This window comes from Gopherus flavomarginatus, chromosome 12 (assembly GCF_025201925.1).
Source record: "Gopherus flavomarginatus isolate rGopFla2 chromosome 12, rGopFla2.mat.asm, whole genome shotgun sequence".
NCBI classification, from domain to species: domain Eukaryota; kingdom Metazoa; phylum Chordata; order Testudines; family Testudinidae; genus Gopherus; species Gopherus flavomarginatus.
The window spans coordinates 49,954,964-49,967,948 of NC_066628.1; the positions used below are offsets into that span (position 1 = coordinate 49,954,964).

General features: G+C 46.5%; 1 protein-coding gene across 2 annotated transcripts in view; it reads left to right on the top strand.

Annotated features, from left to right (window-relative positions):
- SLC38A10 (solute carrier family 38 member 10) overlaps nt 1-12,985 on the top strand; it is a 47,027-nt gene that overhangs the window by 8,972 nt on the left and 25,070 nt on the right. Inside the window, exons 4-10 of one of the 2 annotated variants that reach the window (XM_050921039.1) lie at nt 696-789; nt 2,142-2,285; nt 4,603-4,727; nt 8,197-8,299; nt 9,523-9,705; nt 11,687-11,798; nt 12,339-12,445. In XM_050921039.1, coding sequence (XP_050776996.1) covers nt 696-789; nt 2,142-2,285; nt 4,603-4,727; nt 8,197-8,299; nt 9,523-9,705; nt 11,687-11,798; nt 12,339-12,445 — 868 coding nt within the window. Of the gene's footprint in view, nt 1-695; nt 790-2,141; nt 2,286-4,602; nt 4,728-8,196; nt 8,300-9,522; nt 9,706-11,686; nt 11,799-12,338; nt 12,446-12,985 lie in introns of those variants that run through there. The other variant, XM_050921040.1, reaches the window with a different exon arrangement.

The window sequence follows — 12,985 nt, forward strand, 5'->3', positions numbered from 1 at the left end:
TAAGGTCCTTGAGCGATGGTAGTTAGGTCAATGGAAGCATTCTTCCATGGATCTCGCTGCATGTACACCAGGAGTTAGGTTGGCATAGTTACTGTGCTCAGGAGTGTACCGTAGCTATATCAACCTAAATTTTAAGTGTAAACCAGACCTTAGTTTGGTTTAGCTTAATTCACTCAACTACTCCACTTTAAATTTACACCTTTAACTAATTAGGCTTAACTTTCCTGCGTGTCCAACTATAGACAAGCCCTTGTACTGCAACTGCTTAGAGTAGAATCCCAAACTGTTCCAGTTGACTTTTGCTCCACTTGATAGGCCTTAATTTGCTGTCAGTGGTAACATCAATGGGAGCTGTGGTGCAAGTGAAGAGTCAGTGGCCATTGGCATTTTAAGCACTGTGCCCTCCAGATCCCTCTGATCTGGGGACAGACGACAGAGTGGTTAAAACGCCAGTGGCTGGTCTCCACTAACGCTGCCACCAGGGCAGCTTCACTTTTGGGAGGGACAGCGAGAAATTTTCCAAAGAGGAGTCCAGTGTAGATGTAGCCATGGTGAGGGTTGCAAAATGCTAATCCTCTAGGAATGCAGGCAATATTACTTGCAGGTATGTGGTAAGTGCTGCATTCCAAGGGAGTTCTCTGCTCCAGAGTGGAATTTAGATTTCAAGCTTTTCATTTGTGTTTGTTTCTTTCCAGCATGATTGGGCTGATGTTGGGAACCTGCATTGCTTTCTACGTTGTGATTGGTGACTTGGGATCAAACTTCTTTGCCCGGTTGCTTGGACTACAGGTAAACTTATGATCACTTGTACTTGTCCAACAATTTAACGAGACTGTGATTGTTGGATAAGTACATCATGCTGTGCGTGTTACGATGCCGCAGAGAGCAACCCGGCTTAATGATATCAGCAAGCTACATCCAGGTCACTTGCTATTCTCCCATTTTAAAGGTTTTTGGCGGGTGTCATGCACTAGAACATGAGAGCAGCTTGCTGTGTCAAAACCTGGGAGTTCTGATGCATGTCAGACAGTGGGATGTATACAACTCCTGACATAGGAAACAGCATGTGCATCAAAAGAGCTCTTTTAAAAAAAGTCTCTGTCATGAAATACGTGGCCTGCTGCAAATCCCAAGTCAATTTTCTGCAGGAGTTGGTACATTCTATCCCTCTTCATTTGCTCAGCCAGAAACTAAAAAGCAGTGAGACATAATTCTTCTGCCCAAATCCTCATCCCTATTTACCATTCTAGTTCAGAATTCTCCTCTTGCTCTCAAACTATAGTACTTTGGGGTGTGAAGAGGAAGGATCGGGATACCTCAGCCACGCGCTGATCTCTTCACCTCTTCAAATTAAAATACACCCAGTGACTCCTCCCTGCCCCACTTTATGTTGATAATATTTCTGAGAATGCCTCTCCCTGTCTGTGATGGGAGAGGCACTCTGTTCCCTGGCACACAGCTCTCCAAAGGAATAATCTGCAGTTTTTGGAGCTGGGATGGGGCAGATTGGGGACGTGAAATGGACATGTCGCAGGATCTTGGAGTGGCTGCTCCAGCCTGATGCTGTTAAGCTCTGATTAAGGAACTGTGAAGTTAAAAAGATGCATTGTGGCTGCAGCCAGATTAGTTATTAAATATTTCCAGGCATTTCAGAGTGTTCTGCTATAATAAATACCAATATGAGTTTCTGATTAATTTTCTGGATCAGAATTTTCAAGACTTCCATTTCTATTTCTCGCCTCCCCCGCTTTTTTTTTTTGATGCAAGGTTAATTTTTATTTAGTTGCTGGAAGTGCATACAAAATATTCAAAAAGTCTGTGTTTGGATTATTGTTTAAACCCCCAAGAATCTGCTTTAGAGTCGATCTGTCATGTGGTATATAGAGCAACAGTGGCACCCAGTGACTGTCTAGGTTAATCACAGACCTTGCTGAGGAAATAGCAAGCTCTCTATCTCCGAACCTTTTCTTATGGTCAGGAGCATGTAACCTCAGATTCCTAGTCTCTTCTGTTTGCTTCGTGTCTCCGTCTTGGGGATAATAAGCTATTTTTGTCGATACGGGCCCATGAGTTCCAGTTAATAAAACAGAGAGATCTCTGTATGCTCTGTACTTTTGTTCTTTATGCTGGTCCTTTTTCAGGTAACTGGCAGCTTCCGGATAATCCTGCTGTTTGCTGTCTCCCTCTGTATCGTACTTCCGTTGAGTCTCCAGAGGAACATGATGGCTTCCATACAGTCGTTCAGTGCTATGGCGCTGATCTTTTACACTGTCTTTATGTTTGTGGTGAGTATCAATGGCGGGAAGACTTTGTTTCGTTCGTGGGGGGAGAGATGGTGGTTAATTCATCTGAAAGAGGTCCTGATCCTGCCAGCTGTTCCGTGTGGGAGGGACCCCTGTATGGCAGCCCAATGGGGGTCTTCGTGGTCACAGGGATTGCCCACCAGGAAGAGCATGCAGGTTCGAGATCCAAGTTTGAAATGCAGTACTGTATTCTTTTCTGTTAAATATTGCTGACTCCGCATGGGATAATTGTTGCTCTGATGCCCACACGCTTATCCACATGGAAATCAGAATATACAGCCTTATTATATAGGAATTGGCTAGCATATCTGTCAGTCACTGTGAAGTCAATACACTGTGACAGCTTAACCAGATTGTGGCTTGCATTTCACTGTGTGTTTACCAGTACTGTGCAGCTTATAGCATTCTGAATTTCTGATTACATTTAGGGACAGGAGATGGGGAAGACATACACGGCTGCAAAATGAATTCTGTAATGTAATAGCTTTTTTCCTTAAAACTCATAAAACCTTGATCTTTAGGGAGAAAAATGATTATTTTTAAGGACACAAGTTTTTACACTGCTTGCAATTTTTGTATCGGTGGTAAATGTCATTGAGCCAATAAGCGTTTTTCTTCCTAAACGGTAGCACATTAAATTGCTTATGCAGTGAAGACCTCATGAACACACACAGGTGGTGCAGGAAAATGTTTGTTTTTAGGCCTTATGAAAAAAGCTTCATCTTGAGAAAACTGGTACCAGCCAACTTGGTTAAATAGGAGGCACTGATGAGTTTCCGTGGCTTCCTGAGTTGTACCAGCCTAGAGGAGGATGTTGATATATTGAAGAAGGTTCAGAGAAGAGCTGTGAGAATGATTAGAGCTTTGGAAAATGTGCTTTGATAATGATCAACTCAAGGAGCGCAATCTATTTAGCTTAACAAAGAGAAGGTTAAGGACTGACTTGATCTCAGTCCATAAGCACCTAGATGGGGAACAAAAAACTGACTCTTCCTGTTTAGCAGGCAAAGGAGTAGCAAGGTCCAGCGGCCGCAAATTGAAGCTAGACAATTGAGACTGGAAATAAGGCACCGTGTTTGTAACATTGAGGGTAACTACTCTAGAACAGCCTCCCAGGGTCTGGGGTGGATTCTCCATCACTGGTAATGTTAAGGTCAAGATTGGCTGTTTTCCTGAAAGATCTGCTCCAGGAACTATTTTGGGGAGGTCTTATGGTGTGTCTTATACAGGAGGTCAGACAGGATGATCACAGTGTTCCTTCAGGCCTTATAATCTGGGAAACTCACCCAATGACACCATTAACTGTCAGTGGAGACATTGATTCTCTTAATGGACAGCGGTACTGCTAGCCCCAAGTGTTCAAAATCATGTCAGGCCCCCAGAATATCCTCAGACTTTAAGAAATAGATCCTGAGTTCTTTTTATCTGGCCACCTGATTTCTGAGCTCCTAGGATGCACTTTGGTTGCCTCAAACTATTCTCTGTAAGAATGAGGGCTCAAAAGGAAAGCTGTGATCATTACAATCATGAGATGCCAGGAGCTGGGACGTTAAGAAAAATACCACGTCATTAAAGTTGGCAACACTGACAGAATCTCCAGGAGTGTCAAACCTATTCAAACTAGTTCATAAACGGACATTTGGATATATTTACCTTCTGGTTCCTGTGCAACCTTAATGGCCATCAGTTCCCTTGTCCATGGCACAATAGCTCTCTTAACCTATCCCTGGTGCTTCTGCTTACCTCCTTGCCATTGACCCTGGTCTTCAGAGCACTTGCATTGTCAAGGGGGCTTGGTTGGGCAGTATGCAGGTGTCTTGTCTTATCCAGGTGCACTGTTTCCTGTCATCCATAAGTAAAATTCTCCTGTCCCCTGCTTCCAGTTTCTGTGGCCCCAATGCAAATGACTGCTCAGGAGCAATGCAGTTAGCTGAGTGCATCCCTCATGAACTGTTCTAACTCTGGTGTGTGTGCAGGGGGTCGTGGTGCCCGCTAGCAGGATAGCATCAACCATGGAATGGAATATGCCTTTTATCTGCTTGGCAGCCAGGGGTGACCCATACACATAGCTGGAAGGTTGATAACCTGTGTTGAAGGTGAGAGGCTGAGACTGGGAAATCTAAGGAATAAATATCCAGCTGTGAGGTGCAGGGGAAGTTACTCAAAACCTCTTCATCCTCCTGATGCCTGCCCTCTGTTGCTGCCTTGGCAATGTTCCTGGCAGTGTGCTCACTCCCCTTGGGTCTGGTTTGGCATCTCTGCTGTTTGGCTCTTAACCTCTTTTTTCCTTTGGCTACAGATTGTGCTCTCCTCTTTCAAACACGGCCTCTTTGGTGGGCAGTGGCTGAAGCGGATCAGTTACATGCGCTGGGAGGGCATTTTTCGCTGCATTCCTATCTTCGGCATGTCTTTTGCCTGTCAGTCGTAAGTACCTGCTGTTCTAGCAGTTGTTTTGTGAGGGCAAAGCGTCCCAAGGATCTGAATGGGATAGCTGTACTTTAATCACAGTGTTTTACAGCCCACTGAAGTACAGCGTCTCATTCAGTTGGGACTCTCTTGTTACCTTGATGGGGAGGGAGTTCGGTTTCACTCAAGAATTATTGTGCTTGAGCAGTTACTTGTTCATAAAATGCATTGGGTCAGATGAATCCCTGGTGTGCCTTACACTGCCTTCCTTGGAGTTACACCAACTATGAACTTGACCCATTGCTTGAAAATCATGGTTTAATATCAGGAAAAGAGACCTGATTGTTTCCATCCTAACCACCATCAGAGTTCCCCCGCCCCCTGGAAAATCTACATGGGCACCCTTAGCCTCACCCAGTGTAGCTGAAAATATTTGAAAGAAAATGCCATAATTCTTGACTTCAAATTGTTGCTTCTAGTTGCCCACTTCTTTTAATGAGGCTTGGGTTTTTGGGCGCACAGCGGCATGGTGCTGAAGACAGGGTTATTTCCGTAATTCCAGCAGCATTACCTTCTCCACCAAAATGACAAGAGCCAGTGATTCATGCCTGGTTGAAGCAGCTGCCAGCTCAAAAGAGAAGTGTCAATCCAAAGGTGGACACAAAAGAGACCTTCAGCATTAGGAAGACTGGCAGAGCTGGTCGTTCCAGTGAACGTGTAGCAGGCCAGTAATAAATTAATGTGACAAATAAAATGTGTTCATGCTGCTGTGTTTACACACACCTGTGAGATCCAAATCATCATTTCCCACTTAGCGTCTCTCTTGGCAGCTTTGTTTCTAGCAGAACATGCTCCAGTCTTGCTGTTTAATGTCTCCATTATAATTGGCGACAGAAGTTGTGTTCTTTTGCAGCTTTACCTAGTTACCACTGTAGGGTTTTTTTTAAATAGAAAATTGTCCTTTTCTTGTGGTTGCCTCTTAGTAACCAGTGCACATTTTTAGGGAGTTGGAAAGCCAGCAAAATTATATGGTCTGGACGAGTGTGTGCATCTATCTAGCTAAATATAGATTCTGTTATACCACTTAAATGGCAATCCAAACCTACAGCTAAAACCTATATTTTCCCCTCACCCAAGCATCAGAAAAACATGCTGTCTCCAGCTCATGTGATCTCACAAGCATATTATTCTCTTACTATGGGTATTTAATTTTGCTGACCTTCCAATCACCTTTAGAAAAAGACTTAATTCTAACATAAAAAACATATTCCTTCCCTTTGACAAGCAGAATGCACCATTATTCTCATTTATCTTGAATGTATGATCATACTTGTAGATTCAATTCCCCTGCTCTTTGAAATGTATATTAGCATTGCTGAGCTCAGAGAGGTGTCCTACTTTCAGCCATTATGCAGTGTGGTCTAGTAGATTCACCAGGGGACTGAGAACCAGGAATCTCTGAGTTCTGATACTAGCTCTGCTACAGTCTTCCTGTGTGACCTTGGGCAAGTGTCTTAACCTCTGTGCCTCTGTTTCCCCATCTGTAAAATGGGCTTATCCTGTTTCACAAGAGGGTTGAGGGTTCATATGACCTGCCCCTGTGCAAACCCATTATCCTAGGTTCTGATGCCAGTGAAACTGGTGTAACACCATTGAGGTCACCAGTACATCAAAATCAGAATGTGGTCCATTGGCTGCTGTGGGTTTGGAGTGGTGCTCAGGGGTGCTGTGAGGTCAGTGGCAGCTTGTGGGTACTCATTATTCAGGATAAGACCCTGAGTCTAGTCAAAAACCGAGATGGGCTTTACAGTGGGGATGAAGATACCGATTGACAGGAGAATGGAACTAGTTCTAGCCACCTCTGAACCAAACCCAGGGTTCTCTGGCTCCAGCTCGGACTTGCCTTGCTTGTGCCCTCTTCTCCTTGTTCTCATCTCAGGGACACAAGAACTGTCAAAGGCATGTGGTCTGAAGATCTTTCTCAAATCCAAGCTGAGACATTATATTTACTTGATTACCAGTGAGGTGAAGGTGCCTAAACTAACAGCATATGAAGCATTTGTCAGGAGAAGGCGTCTGGTCTTTCATTGCCCTTCCACACCACCGCTCTGGTTTAAAAATAAAACCAAAGCACGTCAGGATGTGCTTCTTGCTGTGTGCATGTCAGACGCTTGCCCCACCCAGACGGGATTTTGACTGGCAGGACGGCACGGTGGCATGTGCTCTGGATTTGAGGGACTCTGCAGCTGTGACTAGATGGGCACTGATGTTCGACCATGGGAGGATTGGCTGCAGCTCGAATTCACGTGGCACTCTTCCCCCTCCTCTCCCCCCTCCCCCCCCCCCCGGTTCTGCTGCATTGCTATTGTGAGCCTGGACTAGAGAGCGGTGTCTTTGCACACACTGACTGCTCTGCCTCTGCTCCGCTCCAGCCCCTGCTGGGCCTGCTGCTATTTTGGAGGAAAGTCCATGATGTCTGGCAGTTGCTATATTAAGGGTTTTTATTTCAAGATCAGTGAAGAAATTTAAATCCTACATGACCCTGAGAGAGAATTTATCTCTTGGGTCCCCATAAATACGTGACTCTCACAGTGCTATACGTATGGTCTCCTGCACGCATCTCGATATGCAGTTTAAAGGGACAGCCCCGTTTCCTTTGTGCAGAACATTTTGGTGCACAAAAGGTTAAGATTTTCCCAGCTTGGCTTCCGTTTCACACAGTTTCTTTTGCTGTCCATTGGAGTTGGGGGTACCCCCGGCCCGTCTAACTTACCTCGCCTCCCCTTGCTCTCTCAGTAGTTGCTCTCTTCAGTAGTACACAAGGGGTGGCCACTTGGATTAGAGCAACAAGAGGTTAATGAGTTGCTGAAATATGCACCTAATGATGTAGAAAAAGTGGATTCCATGTGCGTTCCAAGTACATAAATACCCCCCAATCCTGTGTAATTGACGCTTCCAGTGTTCTCTGAACTGGGCTCTCGCAGTGGTGCTGAAATATGCCAGGCACTGGATTTAGTTCTGTTTGTTTAACTTTTCTTTTAGACAGTGTGATGCTCTAACCCTCTTCCCGCTTTTATTCTGTAAACACTGCGTTGCTTTAATTATCAGCACAGAGCGCTCCAAGAACAATAATCTCCGATGTGCTGCCTGGAGCCGTGCCACTGGTGTTTCAGTGGAACAAATGGTCATTCATTTTGCAACACTTTTGAACCAAGATGTTTACATCACACATTTAACTCCACGTGGTGGTGGGGGATGGGGAGAGTGAATATTTTTGCAACACTTGAAATTGTGAGTGTTCTGAAATCTCTTGGCATTAGCAATATAAATTGTGGACTAGCCATGTGTTTACGCTCTGTGGGGGGAAGGTGTCAGAGATTTTTCTCTGCTGGGCTGTAGCAAGAGAACTTAGGGAATGCACTTGGTTTTGCATCTCTCTGGAAAGTTTCCTTGAAACTGCTTAATATGTTAACCTGCTTTTCTGCAGCCAGGTCTTGCCGACGTACGATAGCCTGGATGAACCATCCGTTAAAATAATGAGCTCCATATTTGCCTCCTCTCTGAATGTGGTCACTACCTTCTACGTTACGGTGAGGAGCCTCTACCCTTCCTTTCTCCTCCCTTTTCCCCCTGCCTCCCAAAAAAGTGACTTTTGGGATAAGCTTTGGAGCCGTCATGAACTTCGCTGTCATGAGATGGGCCCGGCGTTATCTGCTCTAGAGGATGAAGAGTCTTTCTGCGGAAAGCGAAATAAAATGGAAGGGGGCTGCACTGCAGGTGCACAGAGGTGTTCAGAGAGCCCAGGGTTTTGGAACAATAGGTCCCATTGAGCAGAGTTGGCATGGGGGCTTTAGTCTCTTCTTTTCCATGTGTAGTGGCTGGGTCTCGGTCTTCCAATCATGTAACTGGAAGTGGAGATGCTGTCCAATGAGCTGCCATCTCTAGCGAGAGCTGCCCATCAGCCTGCTGCAATTGGAAGGTTATAAAGGAAGTTATGCCTCATAAAACTCCAGTTAATAAAATCCAGTTAATAATTCCCAAGAATAGCCTCCCATGTGAGCTAGGCGGCTGCATGGGATTGTATTACTGCCTCCCTCACTGGGGAGCTCAGGTTCATGGGACTCGGCAGCCATCTCAGCTGCAATGCTTAATCCCACTAGCAAACTCAGACCAATTTAATGCACTGGGAAGGCAGCTGCTCAGCTTCCATTATCACCCCTTCCAGGGGGTCCCCCAGTTAAACCCGTGCATACCTGCTAATAATGTCAGTGGCTTTTAGGTGGAAGCTTCTCCAGCCACCTAGCTTGATTAGCGAAGATCTTATGGCTTGGCCGACTGGAAGATCTGCATTGTAGGAAGTTGCCACATGGTTCTTTCTTAACTGGGCATTGCCCTGTTTTAATTGACATAGAATCATAGACTTTAAGGTCAGAAGGGACCATTATGATCATCTAGTCTGACCTCCTGCACATCGCAGGCTACAGAATCTCACTCACACACTCTTTTATCAAACCTGTGTCTGAGCCATTGAAGTCCTCAAATCATGGTTTAAAGACTTCAAGATGGAGAGACATGCTTTGCTCTGTCCCACTTGTCTGAGTAGCTGTGGGGCTTTGCTTCTCTTCTGAAAAATTACACGGCCCTCCTGCAGTCACTCCCCTCTGCCCTCCCTGGCTTGGTAAGCAAAGTATCGTAAAGTAAGCTGCCCCAGTGCCGTAAGGGTGGGTCCAGTGGGAGCCCCCAGACTCATACTTCTGATGTTCAGAAAAGGCATGTGTGTCACCAGCACTCCCTTCCTTTTCCCCTTGCGCAGGTGGGATTCTTTGGTTATGTGAGCTACACGGAAGCCATCGCTGGGAACGTGCTCATGAACTTCCCCTCTAACCTGGTGACGGAGATGATTCGAGTGGGATTCATGATGTCGGTAGCTGTTGGGTTCCCGATGATGATTCTGCCATGCAGACAGGCGTTGAACACCCTTCTCTTTGAGCAGCAGGTAAGACCCTCCTGCAGGCTACTCTTGGCCCTGCACCATCGACCCTGTCACTTTTCAAAGGGCCACCTTTATTTTTTCCAGTTGACTACACAGCTTGGTTGATGGCACTGCATTTCTGATTAGCTGCAGATACTTGGTACTGAGAGCGGATGAACCCTCAGCCCCATCCACTGTATTGCAGCTTCCAGTGAAATTGGAACTGCCTGTGGTGTGCTAAGAGGGGTGGCATGAGGATCACAGCAGAGCTGTTTATAAATCTGGCTCTGTGAAAACGTGACTGTTCTGAGAAGTTGTTAATAGGCAGCAGTTCTGGAGTCTTGTCCTCGCATAACACAGAATAATTGAATGGAGAGAGGTGCTAGGATTGAAACCCTGGTATTTGCTCTGCCACCCCCAAAATGGAGGTCAGATGCAGTGCTTGTTCCTTGCTCCAATAGCAGTTTGCAGACCTGGCTTATACCAAGTGTCGGACAGTACAGAGCCGAGGTTGTTCTCTCTCGGAGGAGTAGGAGAGGAGGAATTAGTCATTAGAAACACTCCTTATTTCCTGCTGCTCAGACTGAAATCCCAGCTCACGTCCGTATCTAGCTCAAGCTCATGGTCCCCATCTTCAGAGCTCTGCCCAAGTTTACTCCTCCTAACACCTCTGCACCTGCCTCTTCCTGCTCTCTCTTTGAACTCAGCTTTGCACCTTTAGCTATTATGCCCCGAACAGTCAGTCTCCCCTTCTTGTGGGCCAAACGTCCCCCTCCTTCATTCAGATGCTTCCATTCCATGTCTTGCTTCCTCAGAACTGTTCAGTGATGGTCAGCTATAGAAATACAATTTAAACGACATCACTGCCTCCCGCATTTTCCCCATTCCTGCAGGCAGGCCTTCTCCTGGCCAGGGTTGTATTTTGTGACTACACCGTCAGTCTGCTGGCAGTAACATGTTCTTGGTGTGTTGAACAGCACTAAGCCTGCCATCGGTGCTCAGTAAATAACAGGGAGATATTGTGGGCATGTTCTGAGACCTTTGTGTATTCACCTAAAGAGAAACCTCTTGGGGCAGGAAATAAATGGCATGCAATTTAGAGCTCCAGATCCTGCCGCTGCAGTCCATACGATGCCCCTTGGCTCTGTTCTCATGTTCTGAGTGGTGGTGGCCCAGCTGGTGAAAGGAGTGTGGTCTGGAGCAGTAAGCCGTGGAAATCGGGAAGTCCTGAGGTTTAATCCTGACTCTGCCCAGGACTGGCTGGATTATTTTGGGCGTGTCGCTTTGCATTTGTCTGTACAATGGGGAGAATGCTAACCCACCTATCTCCTAGGCAGGTCAGGTGTCTCAGTTAATGCTTGTGCAGTGCTTTGAACGCACACTGCTATGGAGATGTGGAGGGGTGTTTTTAGCTGTGGGGACCTGTTGTGATCTAGGAGTGGCACCAAAAAATACCATTGACTGTTTGCAGAGCCACAGATCCGGCTTTTTTCTTTGAGTCCACTTGTTTTACGAGGCAGGGCTGCAGAACGTTTCCCTCTCCCCAGCTGCACTCCGATGGCAACTAGCTGTAGCAACAGCAGGCTTCCTTCCCTACTGACCGTGGGCCCCGTCTCCCTCACGTCATCACCATCACTTGAACTTTCTCAGGCACTTGCCTCTGCTGGGTGCTGCCTGCAAAGCAGGAAGGAGAGTGGAGGAGGGCTTTGGCGCTAATGTCCCGAGACACCGTTGTCAAGTTTACGTTCCGCACAGGATGTGAACTAGCAGCTCTGGCTGTTCTTGTGCAGGTTCAGGTTGAAGCTGCACATTAGAATTGCTCAGCCACCTCTAACTGCCCTCTTACTCGGGACCTAGGAAGACCGTTGCATGGGCAGGTGAAACCCATGCTAGTGCTGCAGAGTCTTGTCTGACTTATCTAGCAGGACACGCTGGGTAATTGCTTTAGAGACCTGCGGGTGCAAAGCAGAGGCTTAACTGATTGTTTTGGGGGTTTTTTTTATAGCAAAAAGACGGCACCTTTGCTGCTGGGGGTTACATGCCACCCCTTCGATTTAAAGCACTCACACTGGCCATTGTGTTTGGAACCATGGTTGGAGGCATCATGATCCCAAATGGTAAGTGCAGAGGTGGGAGAATAGAGACTGAAACTCCCAAGTGTTGTCCTTTCTCCCCCTTTTCTCAACACCATTTTCTTTGTGCCCTATTAGATCTTGTGTTCTCAAGAATACCCATTATTTATGGCTATTTGCTCCCGCACCCTGGCTTGTCCAGCTAGCACTGGCCAGGTCTGCGTGCTCCCTATACAGGGCTACAGAAAAGCTGAGCCTGCGGAGGGGTCATTAGCTCTCATGGCACTGAGACCTGCAGGGAGGGGGACTGGTGAGGAGGTGCCCTTGCAGAGAGAAAGCCCATCAGGGACTTGCAGCTGGTTGAAGTCATTAGAAGGTGACTAAGTACTTGTGTGCTGCATAAATTGCAGTGACTAATTTTACCCCTGTTGTAGCTCTCTGCTGGCTGGAGGCTCATCTTGTATTCTAGTGGGTTGCTCAGAGCTGCAGTCTAAGTGGCACCGTGCCAACCTCCCTAGATGCTTTCCCTTCCTCCAAGGATTTTCCATATCTTTATTTATTATTGTTCTTGCTCTTTCTTGCCAGTGGAGACTGTCTTGGGCCTAACAGGTGCTACAATGGGAAGCCTCATCTGTTTTATCTGCCCAGCTCTTATTTACAGGAAAATCCACAAGAATGTCCTTTGCTCACAGGTCAGTGCTGATGCTAATTGACTTCTCCTCCAACTCGCTGTAGAGCCTGGGAACTTCATTAGTTTCACTGCAGCAGGGGAAACTAGTCAACTCCCCTCTCCCCCCTTCAGGTTGGAACTGTTGTGGTCTGCTGCGCTGACCAGAATCTCTCCCGAGCACATGGACAGTGAAGGAGTTGTCGCTCAGTGAGCGGGGTTCCAGGTTGGAATGCCAGCACTTTTTATCTCTCTAGCAGCAAGAGAAGCAGTCACTTTACATGTGAAATGTTGTTTACCAAACCCAGTCCGATGGGCTCAGGGCAGTATTGCCACAGAATGAGAAATCCAGGCAGCATATAAAACCTTTACGGGCCTTAAGTTTCAACCTGTCTGGGCTGGGTAAAACAAACAACTCTTCTCTGCAGGGGAGTGGGTCCTTGCTGCTGACCCTCAGCTTTCTGGTTTAGCCAAAATAATAATAATCAAAGGGAACACACATACAGAGGTGTTGCTACAGGAATTGATTTCTGAAAAATTTGGGGTAATTCAGAGGCTTTTGGTA